The 27,465-nt window shown below is 47.1% G+C and overlaps 1 protein-coding gene across 1 annotated transcript; it reads left to right on the top strand.

The window, feature by feature from the left end:
* Positions 1-287: 287 nt before the first annotated feature.
* Positions 288-21,705, top strand: LOC137375759 (E3 ubiquitin/ISG15 ligase TRIM25-like). The gene is made up of 6 exons (XM_068043148.1): positions 288-904; positions 1,657-1,752; positions 8,707-8,937; positions 9,387-9,409; positions 16,134-16,267; positions 20,398-21,705. The coding sequence occupies exons 1-6, from the start codon at positions 344-346 to the stop codon at positions 20,916-20,918; spliced, it is 1,566 nt and encodes a 521-aa protein (XP_067899249.1). The 5' UTR covers positions 288-343; the 3' UTR covers positions 20,919-21,705.
* Positions 21,706-27,465: the final 5,760 nt, after the last annotated feature.

Genomic DNA, 27,465 nt, shown 5'->3' on the forward strand with positions numbered 1-27,465 from the left:
AGTTTTATTAACTCTCAGGGTTTGTAAAGATTATTTCTCCTCATTACATCAGTTTTAATTTGTTAAACTATTTTGGGTCTGGTCTGAGCTGATTATTTTTGGGTTTGTGTTTACTGAGCCCAGCTTGCTGTATTCTGGCTCCATATTTTAACATTGCAATCTTGTTTTTTGAATTTTGATTCTGAACTACTACTGCAGGTCTGAAAAGGTTAATCTTCAGCCAGAGTGAGTCATGAAAGTGAAACTAACATTGTCTCTCCCTGCACTGAGTGCTGATAAGAGTTTCATTTCCTGCTCTGGTTCTCTCTGGTGCTGTGTGATAACTACTTCAGGATCTGTAAGGATGCAGACTGGAGATTTAGAAGATGAATTAACCTGTGCTGTGTGTCTCCACGTGTACCAGGATCCTGTGGCGTTACCCTGTCTGCATAGTTTCTGTTTGAAATGTATTGAGGGAGTTTGGGCCCAGACAACAGGCCCAGGAGGGTTGGAGTGTCCTCAGTGTCGCCGGAAATTCAACCCCAGGCCCAGTCTGGAGAGAAACTTCACTCTGTGTAATATAGTGGAAAAATACAACCGCTCACAGCCTCCTGCTGATTCAGCCCATGCTGTGTGTGAATACTGCATCGAGAATCCAACCCCAGCTGTGAAGACGTGTCTGAAATGTGAAACATCCTTTTGCTCCCGTCACTTACAACCACATTTACTGAAAGAGGCCTACAAAGATCACATCCTAATTGAGCCTGTGACTAATCTTACAGACAGACAGTGCATTGACCATAAAAGAATCCCAGAGTTTTACTGTAAAGATGATGTGGAGTGCGTTTGTGTTTCCTGTATCTTAGCTGGGAAACATAAATCCCACACTCTAGTGAGCCTGGATCAGGCACAAGCTGTAATTAAGGTGAGTGACACCGTTCCTGATATTAAATACAGTGAGGGAGAGTTTTCCTGTTAATGACCAACATTAATTGGAACTGATTACAGACAGTGCTGATTTAATCCTGTGTTTTCTTGCTGTCTTGGGTCTGGGTTTACAGCTGTTTGTATTTTTATCAGACAGGTTTGCTCCCTCCCCTTTCTCTTACAGTATGTCTGAGAGAACAGGGTGGGCACTGGGAGGCTGTGAGAGTGGCCCAGGGTGACTGCCCCTCACCCACACTCAGCACCTCCTGGGGAGGGCACTGTATGTCTCAGTAATTCACTGTCTGGGCACCTGTGAAAACTGGCACTCCATGGCATAGGGCTGTAGAGCAGAGCATGTTGTACCCTGTGTAAAACTGGGGGATTCTGCCCTCTGAGCAGCAGGGAGAGGATCATCACCAGTGGGGGAGTCAGGGACACCCACGGGGGGAGACTCAGGGACTAGATGGAAAACTGTTCCTCACAACAAGAGGGAATTGTTGTTTGAGAAATGCTGGTGTGTCACAGTGAAAAGAAGCCAATGTGTGTGTGGTTACTCAGTTTATACAGGACAGGGAGCACCTCTTTACTGAGAGACACAAACAGGAATATTTCTGCTCAGGACCCAGACACTGAGATTCCCCCCAAACCACTTTCTATCCACACCCAGTGGGGTCCCTCCTGGAACAGAATCATTTCCCTTTTAAATTCCAGTTTGAATACATTTTAAGCTCTTTCCAATTGCCTTTGCAGGAAGAATTGGAGAGAGAAATCGAGAAGCTTCGGGGAGTCCAGCAGAATTGTTCCAGCAAACAGCGAGACTTGGGGAGATCAGAATCTGAAATCAAGGTAGGGAAAAGTGGAACTGGAATTGGATTTATTCTGGAACCTGCAGCCAATTCAGGACAAACTCTGGGAAATTCCTCTCCAGCTCCCTTTTAAAGGGTGGTAGTGACTTCATACCCACCACGTGTTCAGGGAATCTGTTGCAGAGATTGAGGACTCTGGTGTCTAATCTAACTCTGTGTTTGTGGATTTTATACACAGGCTCTCGGGTCATCCCATCCCAATCCATCTCAAATATCTCACACAACGAGTGAATCCAATAATCCCTCGATCATTGTAAAAACCTCCATCATGTCCCTGTCAGCCGGTCTTTCTGTAAATCACCCTCCCTCTTGGAGACAATCCTGGAATTTTGGAATCATCAGTTGGATATGCAGTTGATGTGTTGTAACGTACAAGGCTACAGAACATGAGCTGGAAAATGGGATTCGACGGAAAAGCTCTTTTACAGTTTGCACAGACATAATGAGCTGAATGGCCTCATTCTGTGTTGTAAATTTCTACCATTCTGTGGAGCACAAAAGGTGGCCATTTGGCCCTTCAGCCTGTGCTGGTACTTTGAAAGATGTATCCAATGGGAACATTCTAGTTAATCTGCTCTGCACTGTCTCCAAGGCCTTGACATCCTTCCTAAAGTGCAGAGTCCAGAATTGGACTCAATACTGCAGCTGAGGCCTAATCTGTGATTTATAAAGGCCCGATATTAACAGGGAGGCGGAGAGGGAGGAGGGTCGGGTGGGGTGTGGTGCAGATTTGACTATCCACTCTATCCATGCCACTCATAACTTTGTAAACCTCTATCATGTCGCCCCTCCACCTCCGTCGTTCCAGTGAAAACAATCCGAGTTTATCCAACCTCTCCTCATAGCTAATGCCCTCCAGACCAGGCAACATCCTGGTAAACCTCCTCTGTACCCTCTCCAAAGCCTCCACGTCCTTCTAGTAGTGTGGCGACCAGAATGGCATGCAATATTCTAAGTGTGGCCTAACTAAGGTTCTGTACTGCTGCAACATGACTTGCCAATTTGTATACTGTATGCTCCAACCGATGAAGGCAAGCATGCTGTATGTCTTCTTGACTACCTTATCCACCTGCGTTGCCACTTTCAATGACCTGTGAACCTGTACGCCCAGATCTCTCTGCCTGTCAATACTCCTAAGGGTTCTGCCATTTACTGTATACTTCCCAACTGTATTAGACCTTCCAAAATGCATTACCTCACATTTGTCCAGATTAAACTCCATCTGCCATTTCTCCGCCCAAGTCTCCAACCGATCTATATCCTGCTGTATCCTCTGACAGTCCTCATCACTATCCGCAACTCCACCAATCTTTGTGTCATCCGCAAACTTACTAATCAGACCTGCTACATTTTCCTCCAAATCATTTATATGTACTACAAACAGCAAAGGTCCCAGCACTGATCCCTGCGGAACACCACTAGTCACATCCCTCCATTCAGAAAAACACCCTTCCACTGATACTCTCTGTCTACTATGACTGAGCCAGTTCTGTATCCATCTTGCCAGCTCACCTCTGATCCCGTGTGACTTCACCTTTTGTACCAGTCAGCCATGAGGGACCTTGTCAAAGGCTTTACTAAAGTCCATTTAGATAACATCCACTGCCCTTCCTTCATCAATCATTTTCGTCACTTCCTCAAAAAACTCAATCAAGTTAGTGAGATATGGCCTCCCCTTCAGAAAACCATGCTGCCTCTCGCTAATAAGTTCATTTGTTTCCAAATGGGAGGAAATCCTGTCCCAAAGAATTCTCTCCAATAATTTCCCTACCACTGACGTAAGGCTCACCGGCCTATAAGTTCCTGGATTATCCTTGCTACCCTTCTTAAACAAAGGAACAACATTGGCTATTCTCCAATCCTCTGGGACCTCACCTGTAGCCAATGAGGATGCAAAGATTTCTGTCAAGGCCCCAGCAATTTCCTCCCTTGCCTCCCTCATTATTCTGGGGTAGATCCCATCAGGCCCTGGGGACTTATCTACCTTAATGCTTTGCAAGACACCCAACACCTCCTCCTTTTTGATAACGACATGACCCAGACTATTTATACTCCCTTCCCTAGGCTCATCATCCACCAAGTCCTTCTCTTTGGTGAATACTGATGCAAAATACTCATTTAGTACCTTGCCCATTTCCTCTGGCTCCACGCATAGATTCCCTCCGCTGCCCTTGAGTGGGTCAACCCTTTACCTGGCTACCCTCTTGCTCTTTATATAAGTATAAAAAGCCTTGGGATTTTCCTTAATCCTGTTTGCCAATGACTTTTCATGACCCCTTTTAGCCCTCCTGACTCCTTGCTTAAGTTCCTTCCTACTTTCTCTATATTCCTCAAGGGCTTCGTCTGTTCCCAGCCTTCTGGCCCTTACGTATGCTTTCTTTTTCTTTTTGACTAGGCTCACAATATCCTTCATTATCCAAGGTTCCCGAAACTTGCCAAACTTATCCTTCTTCCTCACAGGAACATGCCGGTCCTGGATTCTAAACAACTGACGTTTGAAAGACTCCCATATGTCAGAAGTTGATTTACCCTCAAACAGCCGCCCCCAATCTAAATTCTTCAGTTCCTGCCTAATATTGTTATAATTAGCCTTCCCCCAATTTAGCACGTTCACCCAAGGACTACACTTATCCTTATCCACAAGTACCCTAAAACTTACGGAATTATGGTCACTGTGCCCGAAATGCTCCCCTACTGAAACTTTGACCACCTGGCTGGGCTCATTCCCCAATACCAGGTCCAGTATGGCACCTTCCCTCGTTGGACTATCTACATATTGTTTCAAGAAGCCCTCCTGGATGCTCCTTACAAATTCTGCCCCATCCAAGCCCCTAGCACTAAGTGAGTCCCAGTCAATATAGGGGAAGTTAAAATCACCCACCACTACAACCCTGTTACCTTTACATCTTTCCAAAATCTGTCTACATATCTGCTCCTCTATCTCCCGATGACTGTTGGTAGTAAACTCCCAACATCGTGACTGCACCCTTCCTATTCCTGAGCTCTACCATATTGCCTCGCTGCATGACCCCTCCGAGGTGTCCTCCCGCAGTGCAGCTGTGATATTCTCCTTAACCAGTAATGCAACTCCCCCACCCCTTTTACATCCCCCTCTATCCCGCCTGAAGCTTCTAAATCCTGGAACATTTAGCTGCCAATCTTGTCCTTCCCTCAACCAAGTCTCTGTAATAGCAACAACATCATAGTTCCAAGTACGAATCCAAGCTCTAAGTTCATCTGTCTTACCTGTTATACTTCTCGCATTGAAACAAATGCACTTCAGACCACCAGTCCCGCTGTGCTCAGCAACATCTCCCTGCCTGCTCTTCCTCTTCGTCTTACTGGCCTTCTTTACTAGTTCCCCCTCAGTTATTTCACCTGCGACCTACTGCTCTGGTTCCCACCCCCCTGCCACACTAGTTTAAACCCTCCTGAGTGACGCTAGCAAACCTCGCAGCCAGGATATTTGTGCCCCTCCAGTTTAGATGCAACCCGTCCTTCTTGTACAGGTCCCACCTGTCCCGGAAGAGATCCCAATGGTCCAGATATCTGAAACCCTCGTTCTACACCAGCTGTTCAGCCACGTGCTTAGCTGCACTATCTTCCTATTTCTAGCCTCACTGGCACGTGGCACAGGGAGTAATCCCGAGATTCCAACCCTAGAGGTCCTGTTTTTTTAACTTTCTACCTAACTTCCTAAACTCCCCCTGCAGGACCTCGTCACCCTTCCTACCTATGTCGTTAGTACCAATGTGTACCACAAGCTCTGGCTGTTCATCCTCCCCTTTCAGAATGCCCCCTGCCCGTTCAGAGACATCCTTGACCCTGGCACCAGGGAGTTTAGTTTAGTTTAGTTTAGAGATACAGCACTGAAACAGGCCCTTCGGCCCACCGTGTCTGTGCCGACCATCAACCACCCCATTTATACTAATCCTACACTAATCCCATATTCCTACCACATCCCCACCTGTCCCTATATTTCCCTACCACCTACCTACACTAGGGGCAATTTATAATGGCCAATTTACCTACCAACCTGCAAGTCTTTTGGCTTGTGGGAGGAAACCGGAGCACCCGGAGAAAACCCACGCAGACACAGGGAGAACTTGCAAACTCCACACAGGCAGTACCCAGAATTGAACCCGGGTCGCTGGAGCTGTGAGGCTGCGGTGCTAACCACTGCGCCACTGTGCCGCCCTGGCAACATACCATCCTGGAATCTCTTTCACGTCCACAGAAGCGCCTATCTGTGCCCCTGACTATAGAGTCCCCCTATAACTATTGCTCTTCTGCGCTTTGCCCCTCCCTGCTGAACAACAGAGCCAGCCGTGGTGCCACTGCTCTGGCTGCTGCTGTTGTTTTCCCCTGATAGACCATCCCCCCCAACAGTATCCAAACAGTATACTTGTTAGAGAGGGGGATAGCCACAGGGGATTCCTGCACTGACTGCCTGCCCCTTCTAGCAGTCACCCATCTATCTGCCTGCACCTTGGGTGTAACCACGGCTCTAAAACTCCTGTCTATGATGCTTTTGGCCACCTGCATGCTCCGAAGTGCATCCAGTTGCCGCTCCAACCGATCCATGCGATCTGTGAGGAGCTGCAGCTGGGTACACTTCCTGCAGATGTAGTCGTCCGGAACGCTGGAAGTGTCACCGACCTCCCACATCTCACAGGTGAAGCACTTCACCCCTCTAACTGACATTTCTAGCACTAATTAACAAATTAATATAAGATAAATACTTAAATACTTATTATATCCTTACTAAATTAAGTTACAATTAACTATATGGTCCCTAGCGCTAGATTTCTAGTATAAATATTAAATGCTAAATACAGTAATCTCCTCCCTCCAGTTTAGTTACTCCTCTACTTATTAATTAATTAGTTAATTAGGGTTTTAATCAATGTTTTATTTTCAAATTCAGTACAATTTCCCTACAAGCTAATCAGGTCACAGCTTTCCTGTGACATCACTTTTTCAGTTTTTTTTTAGTTTTTTTTTCCACCCGAGGTAACTTACCGGTCCGGAACTCCGCCCTCCGAGTCTTCTCCCTGGATGTAGGCCGCGAATCCCAGAGGTAAGGTTTTTATACTTACCGGTCCGGAACTCCGCCCTCCGAGTCTTCTCCCTGGATGTAGGCCGCGAATCCCAGAGGTAAGGTTTTTATACTTACCGGTCCGGAACTCCGCCCTCCGAGTCTTCTCCCTGGATGTAGGCCGCGAATCCCAGAGGTAAGGTTTTTATACTTACCGGTCCGGAACTCCGCCCTCCGAGTCTTCTCCCTGGATGTAGGCCGCGAATCCCAGAGGTAAGGTTTTTATACTTACCGGTCCGGAACTCCGCCCTCCGAGTCTTCTCCCTGGATGTAGGCCGCGAATCCCAGAGGTAAGGTTTTTATACTTACCGGTCCGGAACTCCGCCCTCCGAGTCTTCTCCCTGGATGTAGGCCGCGAATCCCAGAGGTAAGGTTTTTATACTTACCGGTCCGGAACTCCGCCCTCCGAGTCTTCTCCCTGGATGTAGGCCGCGAATCCCAGAGGTAAGGTTTTTATACTTACCGGTCCGGAACTCCGCCCTCCGAGTCTTCTCCCTGGATGTAGGCTGTGAATCCTCGAGGTAAGGTTTTTATACTTACCGGTCCGGAACTCCGCCCTCCGAGTCTTCTCCCTGGATGTAGGCCATGAATCCCCGAGGTAAGGTTTTTATACTTACCGCTCCGGAACTCCGCCCTCTGAGTCTTCTCCCTGGATGTAGGCCATGAATCCCCTAGGTAAGGTTTTTATACTTACCGCTCCGGAACTCTGCCCTCCGAGTCTTCTCTTTTGTGGTTGGTAAACCCGAAAGAATGGATTCTGATTTCATGTCAGGTCCTGATTAATTAATGGACTCCATTTCCCAGCTGCAAGCAGCAGTTTGTGAAGCTGGCTTGTTGTTGGGTGGGTAGACCTGTGGCACCAGGCCACAACAGGGAAAGGAGAGGAGGGAGGGGGTAGGTGGACATTGATGGGGAGGCCCAGAGAGGTCAGGGGTTAGGGGGATGGACATTGATGGTGGGCAATCAGTGGGCAGGATAATAGATTCCATTTGGAGGGCTGTGAGGAAACACTCCCCCACTCCTGAGCCATGCTGGAAAATTACTTCCCTGTTCCATGCAGCAATCCTCCCAGTACAGTGGGAATATTGAGTGATGTTTAACTGCGGTTTAAGGGGTTATTGACTCAGGCAGCCTGTGGGAAATGGCAGTGACATGGACTGTTCCATTGGTGTGTAGAGTTTCTCAGGAAGCTGTCAGACGGGAGACCCAGGAAACCCGGCCAGCCAACATTAAATCTGGAATGAAGAAAAACATCTAAGGTACTCAGCCTCATTAAAATATTTAAATGAGCGGCCCGCTTCCTCCGAGCAGATTGGTAGCCTGACCCCCTGTCCCACTTCCATTAAAACAGGGATTGGGCAGGTTTGGGTTTGAGAATTTTGACTTTTTGCTTTCCACCCAACCCAAACCCACCCGTTTCTGGGTGTTAAAATTCCCCCCAAAATGTAAACATCACTTCCTGTCTTTAACTCTGTGTCTCTATTTATAAAGCCAAAGCATCCGTCTGCTTTTTAACAGCCTGATCAACTGCTCCTGGTAGCTTCAATGCTAAAGGCAACACTGGTTCTGATGAAGAGTCACTGACCTGAAATGTCAACTCTGCTTCTCTCTCCACAGATGCTGCCAGACCTGCTGAGTATTTCCAGCATTTCTTGTTTTGATTCCTGGTTAAAGTGTGTTTTCTCTCCCAGTAGACACCCTCCACTGCTTGTCTATCTTTAATGGGTGATGGAGTAGTGATCTAAACAAACTGTCCCATCCCTGGAAAGTGCCGTGTGCTCAGGGTAACAGCTGTGTGGAAGGGCCGTTTGTAATGAGAGTTGGTTTGGGTTTCAGACACAAATCAATGAGCTGAAAGGAAAGTTATCGAACAGCTTCTATGAATGGAGGAGACAGCTGGAAGAAGATGAAGAATACACACTGAAACTGATCGATGAGGAGGGTCTCCGAGCTCTCTCACAGATTAGAAACTGTTCTGAAGCATTAAACAAGAGGATGGAACAGATTACATTAATAGATGGAGAAATCCAGAGTCTGGTACAGAGGGACCCTCTCTCCTTTATTCAGGTATATCTTCAATATAAACCGGGCCATGGCTGGGGAATGGGATGTTTAAGTGAGGCTTGTGTGAGGCTAAATTGTCTGAAGACTGTTGGTGGGGCCGAGCATTGGTGCTGCCTCCTCAGTCCTGCCCTCGGAGTGTCGGTGCTGCCCCCTCAGTCCTACCCTCGGAATGTTGGTGCTGCCCCCTCAGCCCTGCCCTTGGAGTGTTGGTGTTGCCCTCTCTGCCCTACCCTCGGACTGTTGGTGTTGCCTCCTCAGCCCTGCACTCGGAGTGTTGCTGCTGCCCCAGGATGGAGTGCAGTGAAATGTGGGATTATTCCCCATTCCTGTGACTGGGGTCCCACCTACTGTTACACACTGAACTCTTTACTCTCAATCCCAAATTCACTGTTTGCTTCCATTGGGTGTCGGTTTGTTTGTTGACTGATTTGATCTCCTCTCTTTATTCACAGAACTGGAAGCAGCTCCTTTCCAGGTAAGTTCCTCTCAGTCATACAGAACCTGCTGCTGATAGGGAACCTTCACCTGTATCTGGGAGAAGAGTGAAAGTAGAATCACGGCTTGGAAACCTTCCCAGATAAGGTGCTTTGAAATGGTGGGAATATTGAGTGATGTTTAACTGTGGTTTGAGGGGTTATTGACTCAGGCAGCCTGTGGGAAATGGCAGTGACATGGGCTGTTCCATTGGTGTGTAGAGTTTCTCAGGAAGCTGTTAGACAGGAAGTGAGAGAGAGAGAAAGCTGCAGTGAGCTGTATCTAACCGAGGCTTCCTAAAGGCTCCATGTGTGTCAGTGAGAGCTTTATTCCATTGGCTCAGTAAGTGCTGTGTGATTGGCCTGTTCTATCAACCAGCCCATGGAGAAATGAGGAGAGGGGCAGCTCCCAGTGTCAGAGTGACAGTAAAATGTGTTGTGATTGGCTCATTCTATCCACTAACAGAGAAATGAGTGGGTGCTGAGATTTCCCAGTAATGTCAGTGTCACTGGACACTCTGACCCCGATACTAACGGGGAGGTGGGAAGGGTGCGGGAGAAGCCGTTAACATGGGAAGATCCCGGCAAGGCCGGCGATGTGGAGGCCCTGTCGATCTTAACGCCTGGGTCTCATTTAAAGAACCTTCAGACCTGTGCCTGACAGCAAGTGATTGACGGCCTGGCCAGCTGATGGGAGCAATCCAAGTTTTTTACTCTTTCATGAGATGTGGGTGCCACTGGAAAGGCTAGTATTTATTGCCGATCCCTAATTGCCCCAGAGATATGGTGGTGGTGAGCTGCCTTCTCGGATCACTGCAGTACATCTGGTGTAGATACACCCACAGTGCTGTTAGGAAGGGAGTTCCAGGATTTTGACCCAGCGACAGTGAAGGAATGGCGATATAGTTCCAAGTCAGGATGGTTTGTGACTTGGAGGGGAACTTGCAGGTGGTGGTGTTCCCATGCATTTATTGCCCTTGTCCTTCTAGTTGGCCGAGGTCGTAGGTTTGGAAGGTGATGTCGAAGGAGTCTTGGTGAATTGCTGCAGTGCATCTTGTAGATGGTACACACTGCTGCCATTGTGCATCGGTGGTGAAGGGAGTGAATATTGAAGGTGGTGGATGGGGTGCCAATCAAGTGGACTGTTTTGTCTTGGATGTCGAGCTTCTTGAGTGTTGTTGGAGCTGCACCCATCCAGGTAAGTGGAGAGTATTCCATCACATTTCTGACTGTGCTTTGAAGATGGTGGACAGGCATTGTGGAGTCAGGAGGTGAGTTATTCACTGCAGAATTCCCAGCCTCCAACCTGCTCTTGTAACCACAATATTTATGTGGCTGGTCCAGTTCAGTTTTTGATCAATGGTAACCTCAGGATGTTGACAGTGGGGGATTCAGTGATGGTATTGCCTTTGACTGTCAAGGGGAGATGGTTAGATTCTCTCTTCTAGGAGATCATCATTGCCTGGCACTTGTGTGGCACGAATGTTACTTGCCACTTATGAGCCCAAGCCTGGTTGTTGTCCGCGTCTCGCTGCATATGGACATGGGCTGCTTCAGTATCTGAGGAGTCGCAAATGGTGCTGAACATTGTGCAATCATCAGCGAACATCCCCACTTCTGACCTTATGATGGAGGGAAGGTCATTGATGAAGCAGCTGAAGATGGTTGGGTCTCGGACACTACCTTGAGGAACTCCTGCAGTGATATCCTGGGACTGAAAAGATTGATCTGAAACAACCACAACCATCTTCCTTTGTGCTTGGTATGACTCCAACCAGTGGAGAGTTTTCCCCCTCATTCCCATTGACTTCAGTTTTGCGAGGGGTCCTTGATGCCACGCTCGGTCAATTGCTGTCTTAATGTCAAGGGCAGTTACTCTCACTTCACCTCTTGAGTTTGGCTCTTTTGTCCATGTTTGAACCAAGGCTGTAATGAGGTCTCATAGGAGACGCAGCTGTTAACCTGTGGGGACGCCACTGTCACTCAGAGGGAAGCAGAAACTCCATCGATCCCAGCAGGAAGTTGTGCAGTTGGGAATGAAGGCTGAAAGATCGGGGCTGGGGGAGGCTGAAGACTTCCTTGTGAGGCCTGGGAGTCTCCTGCTCCTCCTGGCCCACAAGGAGTGCTAAAAGGAGCAAATCTTTAGCACTGACCTTGGCCAGTTGGCTCCTCCCACCTCGGATCTGCTGCCGGGCAGCCGACAGTGCAGGCCTCCCTCTGACCTACACTCACATTTCAGTCACCGCCCTCAATATATCATCAGGCCGTGACTTTCCAATGTTAATTAGGCCCTGACTACCTTTCACAAAAGCACCATTGATGGCCTCATTTATCCTTGTTAAAATTGGAACGGGTGGGAATGGGGTCAGATTTGGGTTAGGTTTCTCGATCCCAATGTTTTCACCCCCAACCCTCTCTGTCCTGTCAGTGGGAGGGGATTTAAAATAGGAATCTTTGTGAGGGAATCCCACTGATCCCAGATCCCTGGGAGGCTGTTGCTTCTCCTCTCCTCAGTTCATATGGATTGTAGTTGCAGTATTACCCGGTCCTTTGGTATGTGAACTGTTGTAAGATTCACAGGACTACAAGTAATATCCAAAGAATATCTTAGTTTTTATGATAACATAAACTAGAACATGTATATACAAAGAGTTACAGCACGAGCACATCTAAACAATTCTAAACACACCTAAGCAGTTCTGAAGAAGGGTCACTGACCTGAAACGTTAACTCTGCTTCTCTTTCCACAGATGCTGCCAGACCTGCTGAGTATTTCCAGCATCTCTTGTTTTGATTTCAGATTTCCAGCATCCGCAGTATTTTGCTTTTATCTGAACAATCTCCTTCTGTTGGGCTCCACCCACAACTAACCTGTCACGTGTGATATGACATGATTTCCTCTGGTGATCTTCACTTCTAGCCTCTTAAATTGCTCCCACAACATCCCCCTTCCTTCCAAAGATAAAAAGCATATGGACAATATATAATGATGTTGTGGTGCGTACTAACTAAACATGAATAAAACAAAATATAATTTACAAGTAAGCAACTTTCACACTCTCTAAAACATAGGAGAGGCTTGTTTATTCATCCAGATCTTGTTATCATAAATCTCTTCCCAGAGCTGTGCTCGTCTTTCTCACTCCTCTGAGACACTGGTGATTCAGAACTCTGGTTCGGATGCTCTTCCTCTGTGCTCGGAGCCGCTGTATGTTCATCTTCAGACTTTGTCTTTGAACGTGTCCGTGATGCCACAGGGTTGTCACATGTAGTGTTGTTGTACAGCTCTCTGAGTTGACTTCGGTTCCACCTGAGAATTGCACCATTGGGTGTCTGGACCTCGTATGATCTGGGCTGGTCACATATCCTAGCAACCTCTGCAGGGTAACAAGTTTCCGATGCAAGAGTGAGGACTCTGACCATCTGTCCTACTCGCAATCGAGCTAATTCTGTTCCTGCTTGCCTGTCATATGATGCCTTCATCTTGGCTTGTTTAGACAGAAGTATATTGTCATACAGGCCCCCCCACCTGCCAAGAATGAGGCACATAATTTCACCACATGGACATTAAACTTAAAATTGTTGCTGGGAAGAAAAGAAGGCCTATTACAAGGAATTGCCAGGCCCCTCGCCGGAAAGACTTTTTTTGCATACTAGCAGACAGTGTTGGAACAAAGGAACCAGTCCCTACTTCCCCAATACACAGAAGACGCGGTCAGACCAGTTTAGTCACATGACTAACTGGCTGCTGAAGGAATTTGAACTTGCCACAGAGTTTTGAACTGAGACAGAAAGCTCTTCGCTCCTGGACTGAGAGCGTCTCTCTATTGTCTGCTCCCATCTCTTTCTCACAGAACTGAAGACCCATTGAAGACACTTGAAAAAAATGTCTGCTGCAGTGAACAAGGTTTAAGAAGAATACTGGGCCCCAACGAAAAGCAAGAATTACCTACAAGCAAGAATTACCTACAAAAGGACTGCAGTGAGCTTGAAGCACAGTAACAAGAAACTCTTCAGAGATTGCCTCAAACTTCTCCTCTATTTTCCTTCTGCTCTTTTCTGTCTCGATTTGCATGTGCATATTGCATATGCATGCTAGTCTGGGCGTAACGTGCATCCATAGGCATTAACCGAATTAGAGATTAAGTTTAAGTTTTAAAAAATTTCACTTTTCTTCTTTAAGCCTAAGAACGTGTTTATGCTCATTTCTTTACCTTATAATTGGAAAGTGGTGAACAAGGATTCACCAAGGAGGAGCTCAAAATACAGTGTGTTTAAAAATTAAATCCTGTTACAATAAGATCAGGTGAAGGCTGAAAGAGACCCCTAGACATCTTTCTCACCTGGTAGTAACAATATCCTTTCCTGTGGAAATCTTAGAGAGATGATGACTGGGCAGGGTAGTTCTTACCTGTCTTCCAAACATCAATGTCTTTTTTTTTCTTTGGCCTCCTTATCTCGAGAGACAATGGGTAAGCGCCTGGAGGTGGTCAGTGGTGTGTGGAGCAGTGCCTGGAGTGGCTATAAAGGCCAGTAGCTCGGAGGTGCAGCATTGCAACCTTGAGATCTTGTCCTGTCGGCCTACATTTTAAAATTAGTGATTTGATGGTGCACACCTTGTATTCAGCCATGCCGTTAGACTTTGGATAATATGGTGATGATGTCACGTGATGGTCTCTCCATCTGGCACACATGTCTTGGAATGGTCTTCCTCTATATTGCAGCCCATTATCAGAGATGATTTCCTTCGGCATGCCAAATAGGCTGAACAGTGTTAGCAACCACTGCACTTGATATATCTCATAGCCACCTGATGATTGGAAACTTGATGAAGTAATCTGTAACAAGGAGGAAATCATTACCTTGAACATGAAATAAATCTGTGTTAATCTTCACCCATGAAGACGTTTCATGTGGAATCAAGGATTCCTTCTGTTGATTTGGCTGACAACTTTGGCATGCCTCATCGGATTTCACCACCATCTCAACATCATTGTTGATTCCTGGCCTGTTGACCATCTCTCTGGCAAGGAGTCTGGTACGTTCTATTCCTAAATGCTCTTGATTGGAGTTGATTTCGAATATCAGAATGCAGTGCTTTGGGTATCAGGTCTCGTTTCCCTTTGAAAATCACCCATTGTTATCCATCGAGCTCATCTCGATACGGCCAGAAACAGCGTAGACATTCAGTTACTTCCTGTATGCTGTCAGGCCATCCTTCCACAATCACCTTCCACAACAACGATAGGGTCACGTGATATCTCAACTCTTAGTTGCTTACATTTGTAGGGTGCTTAACTCATGAGATCGATCTTCAAGACATCTTCAATCTCAGTATCTACACTGTGGACGTGCAAATCTAGCGAGACATCTGCACCTTTATTCGGGTTAGGCAACCTGCTAAGGGTAATAAAGGCAAAATACTGCAGATGCTGGAAATCTTAAATAAAACAGGAAGTTGCTGGAAATACTCAGCAGGTCAGTCAGTATCCATGGAGAGAGAAGCAGAGTTAACGATTCAGGTCTGTGACCTTTCATCAGATGCTGCCTGATGTGCTAAGTATTTCCAGGACTTTCTGTTTTTCATAACCTGCTCAGGGTGTCTGATGTTACCATTTCGCTGCCCAGTTATATCAGACCTACAACAAAGGTTTCTGCAACCACGTGATTTGTGATTTGTACCATGTGTTTTCAAGTGGCTGTGGTCAGTCTCCATGGTTAAATGCTTTCCCAGCAAGTAGGTGTGAAACGTAGCCAAACCAAAAACCAGAGCTAAGGTTTCACGTTCAATGTTAGAATAATTGGATTGGGTTTGTGACAAACTCTTCTATGTGAAGGCAATTGGCTTCCCTTCCTGCAAGATGCAGGTGCCTAATCACTTCTGGGACCTCAAGCGTGGTCTCTTTGGTCAGGTCATAATACTGTAGCACACCATTCACCTAGTAAAAAACCGGGAAACTAAAGCAGTAATGGCTGCACTACTACTTTTCAAATTTTTTAGCCCACTAACAGATTAGCTGAAAGCTCCAATCTCCTGGCAATTTGCCTGCTTTACTCAGAGTTCCAACACCTCCTGGGGTCCTGTATGCAGTCCAAGCTTGCTGCACTGTTGTGGGGTATCCTGCCAACTGCACTCCTTTTTAACAGGCTGCTGTTGCTTGTAATTTGTGGGTGTGTTCTTCAGAAGAAAAACACAAGCTTTGCCACAATGTAATATTTGGTGGTCTTCAGAAAAATATATCCCATAGTTGCCACCATGTAATATTACCTAATGTAATATTACCTGTTCCTTTGGTCTGTGTTGTAAGATTAACAGGACTACAAGTAATATCCAAAGAATACGTGGGTTTTTATTATAATAAACTAGAACATATACACAGCTACTACAGGAGCCACATCGACACACATCTTACACACAGGTTACACCCACAACTCCCTGGTCAGGTGTGATGCGACATCACTTCATCTGGTGAGAATGCTCCCACAACAGTGGTGAGTGTGTTCCTGCAGAGAGAGGGGAGCACAGACTGGAGACCTTCAGGATAATAAACATTAATAATAATGGAAAATTCACAGAATTATGCCATTTTCAGGATGGGTAGCTGCAGGGTGTTAGTACGAGCATTAGAAGGGGTGCAGGTTGTTGCACTGATCACTCGTTCCCCTTTGGGTTTCTGATCTGAAATGTCCTCACTGATAAAAACATTCTCTCCTCTTTCATTACAGAATGACTGAGACTCAGAGAGTGACAGACTCGGATGTTCCAGCACTCACCCTGAACCTGTCCAATATATCTCAACTTATCCAGAAGAGGCTGAATGGATGGGAAAAGTATCACTCAGACATATTGGGAATCATCAGTAAGAACGTGCAGCTTTTCTCCATGATAAGGGACTGAGAGCAGGTCGGGTTAGTTGTGTTCAGACAGCTGGGAATATCCCTGAACATTAATATCAGCTCCCTGTGTCTGTAGATCAGGAGCCTGAGATTAATCCTCAGTCTCCAGTGAGACCTGCTTTAAACATTCCTCACTGGAATGGGCCAGAGCTTCACCCACCATGGGTCAGGGAGGGGCGAGGTTACACACTGTCAATCACAGTGTCTCTTAAAGGGACAAGGTCCCTCACAGGGCTGTCAGTATCTGTGCTCTGGAGAGGGGCAGATCCAACTCCACTGGGGCAGCCCGGATCCCACCCTTCACCATCGAGCAGTCCACTGGGATCGGGAGGACCAGGAATATTCCAAGGTGCATTTATAATCATAAACTTTTTTAATGTCCATTTTACCCTTTCTTTTTCTGTGATGTTTCTTCAGCCTGGGTTCAGTGCGAGGGATTCCAGCTTTGAGTTCCTGCACCTGTTCCCTCCTCACAGCTTGGAATTTGTCCAAGTCTCAGAGCCAGGGTCGGACGGGGTGTTGGTGAATTCAGAGTGAACAGAGAGCAACAGTTTAATGTACAGAAGGACAACAGATTCATCTCAATTCACAACTGAATCCTCACTGCTGTGTATAAACTGATGGAGGCTTTAATCAGGCTGTATTCAGAACGGGACAGTAACAGGAGGGATAGAGGCCAAAACACTCATGTGAACCCTGATCTTATTAAATGGTGAAGCAGGCTCAAGGGGTCGAATGGCCTATTCCTGCACCTATTCTTATCTTCTTATGTATGTTCCCAGTACAGCCAGTGCTGAGATTGTGGGTCGGTAACTGTGAGGCTATGGGGTGTGTTTGTGTTCCTGTGAATCCCCTCCATTGTGTCTGGGAGAATGTGTGCACAGTACCTGGGGCTTGTGTAATTAAACTGATGCTACTGTGTGTCTCACTGCAGTGACTGCGCTCTGTGCTTTTTTTATTCATTCATGGGCTGTGGGCATCACTGCTTAGGCCAACATTTATTGCCCATCCCTAATTGCCCTTGAGAAGGTGGCGGTGAGCCACCTTCTTGAACCGCTACAGTTTATGTGGGGTAGGTAAAGCACAGTGCTGTTAGGAAGGGAGTTCCAGGATTTTGACCCAGCGACAGTGGTGGAACAGCAATATAATTCCAAGTCAGGATGGTGTGTGGCTTGGAGGAGAACTTGCAGGTGGTGGTGTTCCCATGCATCCGCTGCCCTTGTCCTTCTAGATGGTAGAGGTCGCTGGTTTGGAAGGTGCTCTCTAAGGAGCCTTGGTGTGTTACTACAGTGCATCTTGTAGATGGTAAACACTGCTGCCAATGTCCGTTGATGGTGGAGGGAGTGAGTGTTTCTGGATGGGATGCCAATAAAGCAGGCTGCTTTGTTCTGGATTGCGTCAAGCTTCTTGAATGTTGTTGGAGCTGCACCCATCCAGGCAACTGAAAAGTATTCTATCACATTTCAGACTTGTGCCTTGTCAATGGTGGACAGGCTTTGGGGATTCAGGCAGTGAGTTACTTGCCACAGGATTCCCAGTCTCTGATCTGCTCTTGTAGCCACGGTATTTATATGGCTACTCCAGTTCAGTTCCGTACCTGAGGAGTCGCGAATGGTGCTGAACATTGTGCAATCATCAGCGAACATCCCCACTTCTGACCTTATGATTTTTGTGAAAGTCATTGATGAAGCAGCTGAAGATGGTTGGGCCTAGAACATTACCCTGAGGAACTTCTGACATTTGTCCTGGAGCTCAGATGATTGACCTCCAACAACCACAACCATCTTCCTTTGTGCTAGGTACGACACCAACCAGTGGAGAGTTTTCCCTGATTCCCATTGTCTCCAGTTTTGCTAGGGCTCCTTGATGCCAAACTCGGTCAAATGCTGCCTTGATGTCAAGGGCAGTCACTCTCACCTCACCTCTTGAATTCAGCTCTTTTATGCATGTTTGAACCAAGGTTGTAATGAGGTCGGGAGCTGAGTGGCCCTGGCGGAACCCAATCTGTGCATCACTGAGCAGGTTACTGCTAAGCAAATGCTGCTGTTGTTGATGGCACTGTCAATGACATCTTCCATCACTTTACTAATGATTGAGAGTAGACTGTTAGGGTGGTAATTGACTGGGTTGGACTTGTCCTGCTTTTTGTGTACAGGACATACCTCGGCAATTTTCCACATTGCCCAGTAGATGCCAGTGTTGTAGCTGTGCTGGAACAGCTTGGCTCGGGGCACAGGTCTTCAATACTATTGCTGGAATATTGTCAGGGCCCATAGCCTTTGCAGTATCCAGTGCCTTCAGTCATTTCTTGATATCACGCGGAGTGAATCGAATTGTCTGAAGTCTGGCATCTGTGATGCTGGGGACTTCAGGAGGAGGCCGAGATGGATCATCCACTCAGCACTTCTGGCTGAAGATTGTTGCAAATGCTTCAGCCTTATCTTTCGCACTGATGTGCTGGGCTCCCCCATCATTGAGGATGGGGATATTTGTGGAACCACCTTCTCCAGTTAGTTGTTTAATTCTCCAACACCATTCACGACTGGATGCGGCAGGACTGCAGAGCTTAGATCGGTTCCATTGGTTGTGGGATCACTTAGCTCTGTCTATCGCATGCTGTTTATGCTGTTTGACACGCAGGTAGCCCTCCCTGGGTTGTAGCTTCACCAGGTTGACACCTCATTTTGAGGTATGCCTGGTGCTGCTCCTGGCATGCCCTCCTGCACTCTTCATTGAACCAGGGTTGGTGTCCTGGCTTGATGTTAATGATATAGTGGGAGATATGCTGGGCCATGAGGTTAAAGATTGTAGCTGAGTCCATCTGCTGTAGCTGCACAGCGCCTCATGGATGCCCAGTTTTGAATTGCTAGATCTGTTTGCAATCTATCCCATTTAGCACAGTGGTAGTACCACACAACACAATGGAGGGTATCCTCAATGTGAAGAGGGGACTTGGTCTCCACAGGACTGTGCAGTGGTCACTCCTACAGGCATGGACAGATGCATCTGTGACAGGCAGATTGCTGAGAATGAGGTCATATGTATTTTTCCCTTTTGTTGGTTCCCTCACCACCTGCTGCAGACCCAGTCTAGCAGCTATGTCAGTAATGGTGCTACCGAGCCACTCTTGTTGATGGACATTGAAATCCCCCACCCAGAGTACACTCTGCACCCTTACCACCCTCAGTCCTTCCTCCAAGTAGTGTTCAACATGGAGGTGCACTGATTCATTAGCTGAGGGGGGCAGGGGGGGTTGGTGGTGAACAGTAGGTGGTAATCAGCAGGAGGTTTCCTTGCCCATGTTCAACCTGATGCCATGAGACTTCATGGGGTCCGGAGTCAATGTTAAGAACTCCCAGGGCAACTCCCTCCCGACTGTATACCACTGTGCCGCCACCTCCCCAGGGATGGTGATGGCAGTGACGGGGATATTGTCTGTAAGTATGACTATGTCAGGCTGCTGCTTGACTAGTCTGTGGGACAAGCCCCCAGATGTTAGTAAGAAGGACTTTGCAGTTGTTGCTTCCAGTGCCTAGGTCGATGCTGGGTGACTGTCCAGTTTCATTCCTTATTGATTTTGTAATGGTTTGATAGAACTGAGTGGCTTGCTAGGACATTTCAGAGGGCATGTAAGAGTCAACCACATTGCTGTGGTTCTGGAGTCACAGGTAGGCCAGACCAGGTAAGGACAGCAGATTTCCTTCCCTAAAGGGCATTTTACAACAATTGTTTCATGACCATCATTAGACTAGCTTTTAATCCCAGATTTATTAATTGAATTCAAATTCCACCTTCTGCTTTGGTGGGATTTGAACCCATGTCCCCAGAGCAATACCCTGGGTGTCTGGGTTATTAGTCCAGTGACAATACCACTATGCCACCTTCTCCCCAGTGTACAGCACTGCAACCCACACACTGCTATTTAACAGGGATTCTGATTGAAGGCCATTTATTTAACATGGGAAGAAGACAGTCTAACTGGTAATATGGGACTGACACTGTCTGGGAAATACTGACACTCCGACCCTGCAGCTGTCAATCATTGATCTGAGTGGAATATCCCTGTCTGACCAATCTCTTCTCTCCTCTCTAGGGAAAAGGTCACCGATGAGCCTGGATCCAAAGACAGCAAATTGGAACTTGGTTCTGTCTGATGATCTGAGATCAGTGACATGGACTGAACAGGAACGGCCCTACCCACCTCACCCAGAGAGGTTTCAACACTATCCCCAAGTTCTCTGCTCCCAGGGCTTCTCCTCAGGATCCCATTCCTGGGAAGTTGAGACTGATGGGAATCACTGGGGAATAGGAATTGTGTGTGGAAGTGTGGAGAGGGAGGGGGAAAACTCTTATCTTGGGAACAGCTGTAAATCCTGGTGTTTATATTGTTATTTTGGTTATCCCTATGCTTGGCACAGTTCCCGGTTCATTAGCCTTCCACAGATCCAGCCTAAGAGTAGAATTCGAGTTCAGTTGGACTATGAGGCTGAGACTGTGTCATTTTACCAGGTCACTGACTCACTGGCACATTTACACACATTTCAAACCACATTCACTGAATGCATATTTCCAGCATTTTATTGTGGGGGAAAATTATTAAAACTGTTAAATTAATGCAGTTATCTAAATTGTTGTAGTAGCAGACAGGCCTGTATTAATCTCAGTAGTGAATCATAGTGGTGGCAGGTATGAATGCATCACTCAAAATGAAATACTTCATGTTAACTTTTGTTTTTCAATGAGTTTTTGTTAGCAATGTTCAGTTAGTAAAAAGGGATTCCAGTCAGACAGTGTTTTCACTGATAAGGAGAGGCCACAAAACTGTCTCTGTTGCTCCAGTCTTGTAAATGTACCTGCCATAGATCTGGAAAATTACAGAGTGAGTCAAGTAATGGGGAATTATTCTTGTTCAAACCGCAGTTATTGCAGCTAATTAGATGAAGTAAAACTCTGAAATTAGAATTAGAATTAGAACATTACAGCGCAGTACAGGCCCTTCGGCCCTCGATGTTGCGCCGATCTGTGAAACCATCTGACCTACACTATCCCATTTTCATCCATATGTCTATCCAATGACCACTTAAATGCCCTTAAACTTGGCGAGTCTACTACTGCTGCAGGCAGGGCGTTCCACGCCCCTACTACTCTCTGAGTAAAGAAACTACCTCTGACATCTGTCCTATATCTATCACCCCTCAACTTAAAGCTATGTCCCCTCATGTTTGCCATCACCATCCGAGGAAAAAGACTCTCACTATCCACCCTATCTAACCCTCTGATTATCTTATATGTCTCTATTAAGTCACCTCTCCTCCTCCTTCTCTCCAACAAAAACAACCTCAAGTCCCTCAGCCTTTCCTCGTAAGACCTTCCCTCCATACCAGGCAACATCCTAGTAAATCTCCTCTGCACCCTTTCCAAAGCTTCCACATCCTTCCTATAATGCGGTGACCAGAACTGCACGCAATACTCCAGGTGCGGTCTCACCAGAGTTTTGTACAGCTGCAGCATGACCTCGTGGCTCCGAAACTCGATCCCCCTACTAATAAAAGCTAACACACCATATGCCTTCTTAACAGCCCTATTAACCTGGGTAGCAACCTTCAGGGATTTATGTACCTGGACACCAAGATCTCTCTGTTCATCTACACTACCAAGAATCTTCCCATTGGCCCAGTACTCTGCATTCCTGTTACTCCTTCCAAAGTGAATCACCTCACACTTTTCCGCATTAAACTCCATTTGCCATCTCTCAGCCCAGCTCTGCAGCCTATCTATGTCCCTCTGTACATTTTACCCACAACCGAAGTAAGGCTCACAGGTCTATAATTACCAGGGCTGTCTCTGCTCCCCTTCTTGAACAAGGGGACAACATTTGCTATCCTCCAGTCTTCCGGCACTATTCCTGTCGACAATGACGACATAAAGATCAAGGACAAAGGCTCTGCAATATCCTCCCTAGCTTCCCAGAGAATCCTAGGATAAATCCCATCTGGCCCAGGGGACTTATCTATTTTCACACTTTCCAAAATTGATAACATCTCCTCCTTGTGAACCTCAATCCCATCTAGCCTAGTAGCCTGAATCTCAGTATTCTCCTCGACAACATTTTCTTTCTCTACTGTAAATACTGACGCAAAAAATTCATTTAACGCTTCCCCATCTCCTCTGATTCCACACACAACTTCCCACTACTATCCTTGATTGGCCCTAATCTAACTCTAGTCATTCTTTTATTCCTGATATACCTATAGAAAGCCTTAGGGTTTTCCCTGATCCTATCCGCCAATGACTTCTCGTGTCCTCTCCTTGCTCTTCTTAGCTCTCCCTTTAGATCCTTCCTGGGTAGCTTGTAACTCTCAAGCGCCCTAACTGAGCCTTCACGTCTCATCCTAACATAAGCCTTCTTCTTCCTCTTGACAAGCGCTTCAACTTCTTTAGTAAACCATGGCTCCCTCGCTCGACAACTTCCTCCCTGCCTGACAGGTACATACTTATCAAGGACACGCAGTAGCTGCTCCTTGAATAAGCTCCACATTTCGATTGTTCCCATCCCCTGCAGTTTCCTTCCCCATCCTACGCATCCTAAATCTTGCCTAATCGCATCATAATTTCCTTTCCCCCAGCTATAATTCTTGCCCTGCGGTATATACCTGTCCCTGCCCATCGCTAAGGTAAACCTAACCGAATTGTGATCACTATCACCAAAGTGCTCACCTACATCTAAATCTAACACCTGGCCAGGTTCATTACCCAGTACCAAATCCAATGTGGCATCGCCCCTGGTTGGCCTGTCTACATACTGTGTCCGAAAACCCTCCTGCACACACTGAACAAAAACTGACCCATCTAAAGTACTCGGTCTATAGAAGACTCCCAACAGGGTGACCTCTCCTCTCCTGTTTCGAACCTCGGCCCATACTACCTCAGTAGACGAGTCCTCAAACGTCCTTTCTGTCGCTGTAATACTCTCCTTGATTAACAATGCCACCCCCCCCCCCCTCTTTTACCATCTTCTCTGTTCTTACTGAAACATCTAAATCCCGGAACCTGCAACATCCATTCCTGCCCCTGCTCTACCCATGTCTCCGAAATGGCCACTACATCGAGATCCCAGGTACCAACCCATGCTGCAAGCTCACCCACCTTATTCCGGATGCTCCTGGCCTTGAAGTAGACACACTTTAAACCAGGTTCTTGCTTGCCAGTGCCCTCTTGCGTCCTTGTAACCTTATCCCTGACCTCACTACTCTCAACATCCTGTACACTGGCACTACAATTTAGGTTCCCATTCCCCTGCTGAATTAGTTTAAACCCCCCCGAAGAGCACTAGCAAATCTCCCCCCCAGGATATTGGTACCCCTCTGGTTCAGGTGAAGACCATCCTGTTTGTAGAGGTCCCACCTACCCCAGAAAGAGTCCCAATTATCCAGGAAACCAAAACCCTCCCTCCTGCACCATCCCTGCAGCCACGTGTTCAACTCCTCTCTCTCCCTATTCCTCGCTTCGCTATCACGTGGCACGGGCAACAACCCAGAGATAACAACTCTGTTTGTTCTCGCTCTAAGCTTCCACCCTTGCTCCCTGAATTTCTGTCTTAAATACCCATCTCTCTTCCTACCTATGTCATTGGTGCCTATGTGGACCACGACTTGGGGCTGCTCCCCCTCCCCCTTAAGGATCCCAAAAACACGATCCGAGACATCACGAACCCTGGCACCTGGGAGGCAACACACCAACCGTGAGTCTCTCTCGTTCCCACAGAACCTCCTATCTGTTCCCCTAACTATGGAGTCCCCAATGACTAATGCTCTGCTCCTCTTCCCCCTTCCCTTCTGAGCAACAGGGACAGACTCTGTGCCAGATACCTGTACCCCATTGCTTACCCCTGGTAAGTCATCCCCCGCAACAGTATCCAAAACGGTACACCTGTTGTTGAGGGAAACGGCCACAGGGGATCCCTGCACTGCCTGCTGGTTCCCTTCCCTTCCCATCTACCTACTTCTTTTACCTGAGGTGTGACTACCTCCCTATAACTCCTCTCAATAACCCCCTCCGCCTCCCGAATGATCCGAAGTTCATCCAGCTCCAGCTCCAGTTCCCTAACGCGCTTCTCGAGGAGCTGGAGTTGGGTGCACTTCCCGCAGATGCAGTCAGCAGGGACACTCTTGGCGACCCTTACCTCCCACATTCTGCAGGAGGAACATACAACTGCCTTAACTTCCATTCCCTCTATTCTAAATTCCCAGAAATATGCAGATCCTCATGTAGTGATAGTTCTTTCTTTCTTTTGGGCCTCCTTATCTCGAGAGACAATGGATACGTGCCTGGAGGTGGTCAGTGGTTTGTGAAGCAGCGCCTGGAGTGGCTGTAAAGGCCAATTCTGGAGTGACAGGCTCTTCCACAGGTGCTGCAGAGAAATTTGTTTGTCGGGGCTGTTGCACAGTTGGCTCTCCCCTTGCGCCTCTGTCTTTTTTCCTGCCAACTACTAAGTCTCTTCGACTCGCCACAATTTAGCCCTGTCTTTATGGCTGCCCGCCAGCTCTGGCGAATGCTGGCAACTGACTCCCACGACTTGTGATCAATGTCACACGATTTCATGTCGCGTTTGCAGACGTCTTTATAGCGGAGACATGGACAGCCGGTGGGTCTGATACCAGTGGTGAGCTCGCTGTACAATGTGTCTTTGGGGATCCTGCCATCTTCCATGCGGCTCACATGGCCAAGCCATCTCAAGCGCCGCTGACTCAGTAGTGTGTATAAGCTGGGGGTGTTGGCCGCTTCAAGGACTTCTGTGTTGGAGATATAGTCCTGCCACCTGATGCCAAGTATTCTCCGAAGGCAGCGAAGATGGAATGAATTGAGACGTCGCTCTTGGCTGGCATACGTTGTCCAGGCCTCGCTGCCGTAGAGCAAGATACTGAGGACACAGGCCTGATACACTCGGACTTTTGTGTTCCGTGTCAGTGCGCCATTTTCCCACACTCTCTTGGCCAGTCTGGACATAGCAGTGGAAGCCTTACCCATGCGCTTGTTGATTTCTGCATCTAGAGACAGGTTACTGGTGATAGTTGAGCCTAGGTAGGTGAACTCTTGAACCACTTCCAGAGCGTGGTCGCCAATATTGATGGATGGAGCATTTCTGACGTCCTGCCCCATGATGTTCGTTTTCTTGAGGCTGATGGTTAGGCCAAATTCATTGCAGGCAGACGCAAACCTGTCGATGAGACTCTGCAGGCACTCTTCAGTGTGAGATGTTAAAGCAGCATCGTCAGCAAAGAGGAGTTCTCTGATGAGGACTTTCCGTACTTTGGACTTCGCTCTTAGACGGGCAAGGTTGAACAACCTGCCCCCTGATCTTGTGTGGAGGAAAATTCCTTCTTCAGAGGATTTGAATGCATGTGAAAGCAGCAGGGAGAAGAAAATCCCAAAAAGTGTGGGTGCGAGAACACAGCCCTGTTTCACACCACTCAGGATAGGAAAGGGCTCTGATGAGGAGCCACCATGTTGAATTGTGCCTTTCATATTGTCATGGAATGAGGTGATGATACTTAGTAGCTTTGGTGGACATCCGATCTTTTCTAGTAGTCTGAAGAGACCACGTCTGCTGACGAGGTCAAAGGCTTTGGTGAGATCAATGAAAGCAATGTAGAGGGGCATCTGTTGTTCACGGCATTTCTCCTGTATCTGACGAAGGGAGAACAGCATGTCAATAGTCGATCTCTCTGCACGAAAGCCACACTGTGCCTCAGGGTAGACGCGCTCGGCCAGCTTCTGGAGCCTGTTCAGAGCGACTTGAGCAAAGACTTTCCCCACTATGCTGAGCAGGGAGATTCCACGGTAGTTGTTGCAGTCACCGCGGTCACCTTTGTTTTTGTAGAGGGTGATGATGTTGGCATCGCGCATGTCCTGAGGTACTGCTCCCTCGTCCCAGCACAGGCATCGCAGTTCATGTAGTGCTGAGGGTATAGCAGGCTTGGCACTCTTGATTATTTCAGGGGTAATGCTGTCCTTCCCAGGGGCTTTTCCGCTGGCTAGAGAATCAATGGCATCACTGAGTTCCGATTTGGTTGGCTGTATGTCCAGCTCATCCATGACTGGTAGAGGCTGGGCTGCATTGAGGGCAGTCTCAGTGACAGCATTCTCCCTGGAGTACAGTTCTTGGTAGTGCTCAACCCAGCGGTCCATCTGTTTGCGTTGGTCAGTGATTATGTCCCCCGATTTAGATTTGAGGGGGGCGATCTTCTTGATGGTTGGCCCAAGAGCTCTCTTCATGCCATCATACATTCCTCTGATGTTTCCGGTGTCTGAGGCCAGCTGAATATGACTGCATAGGTGTTGCCAGTAGTCGTTTGCGCAACGCCTAGCTGTTCTTTGTGCAGTACTTCTGGCTGCTTTAAGTGCTGCGGATGTTAAATCGCTGGGGGCTTTCTTGTAGTTCAACAGTGCAGTGCGCTTAGCGGCTATGACAGGTTCCAGCTCTTCATTATGAGATTGAAACCAGTCTGCATTTCTCTTCGCACTGTGAAAGTATAAAAAGAGCCTGTTAGAATAGATACTTCAGAATTCGACAAGGTTTGGCCAGCTGATCCCCTCGAGCTCGAAACCTGTGACCCAGTGAATTCTCAATCATGTGGGTAATTAGTATCAATTATAGCTGCCATTTTATATGTGTAACAGTAATGTGTGATTATTGTTCATAATCATTATCTGTGATTGTTATTCATAATAGCTATCATTATGTGATTAATTATTTGTGTGATTCTGAACAGCTATCATTGTATGTGTGTGCTTATTTTATGTTTAATTTCTGTCAAAGCCAGTAAATGTCTTTAAACCCTATTTTCCTGTGGAATAACATATGAATTTGTGGAAGAACATCCATTCACAAATAGTTGGCAGCTTCGATCAAGGGGGAAAAGAGTTGGTATATTTGTTAGGACAGAGATTTTAGGATGGTGACCTATATTTCTCTTGATTTTTAACACTGCTGGGTTACAGTAAATTATTCTGCCATGTCTGTTATCAAACTCTAAACCAGATAAGAGTTTAGAGAAACTCATCCTTGTTCCTAAACATCACGATTTGAGTTGAACACAGTCAGATACGGAGATGCATTTCAAGTGTCCTTGATTCCCTTTGATGAGGAGTCTAAGTCAAA

Source organism: Heterodontus francisci, chromosome 12 (assembly GCF_036365525.1).
Source record: "Heterodontus francisci isolate sHetFra1 chromosome 12, sHetFra1.hap1, whole genome shotgun sequence".
NCBI lineage: Eukaryota > Metazoa > Chordata > Chondrichthyes > Heterodontiformes > Heterodontidae > Heterodontus > Heterodontus francisci.

Bases quoted from the DNA above. Each gene is read 5' to 3' on its own strand.
- LOC137375759 (XM_068043148.1), top strand. From the start codon at position 344: ATGCAGACTGGAGATTTAGAAGATGAATTAACCTGTGCTGTGTGTCTC. The intron at 905-1,656 runs GTGAGTGACACC...TTGCCTTTGCAG, and splicing joins AGGCACAAGCTGTAATTAAG to GAAGAATTGGAGAGAGAAAT. The intron at 9,410-16,133 runs GTAAGTTCCTCT...CTTTCATTACAG, and splicing joins TGGAAGCAGCTCCTTTCCAG to AATGACTGAGACTCAGAGAG.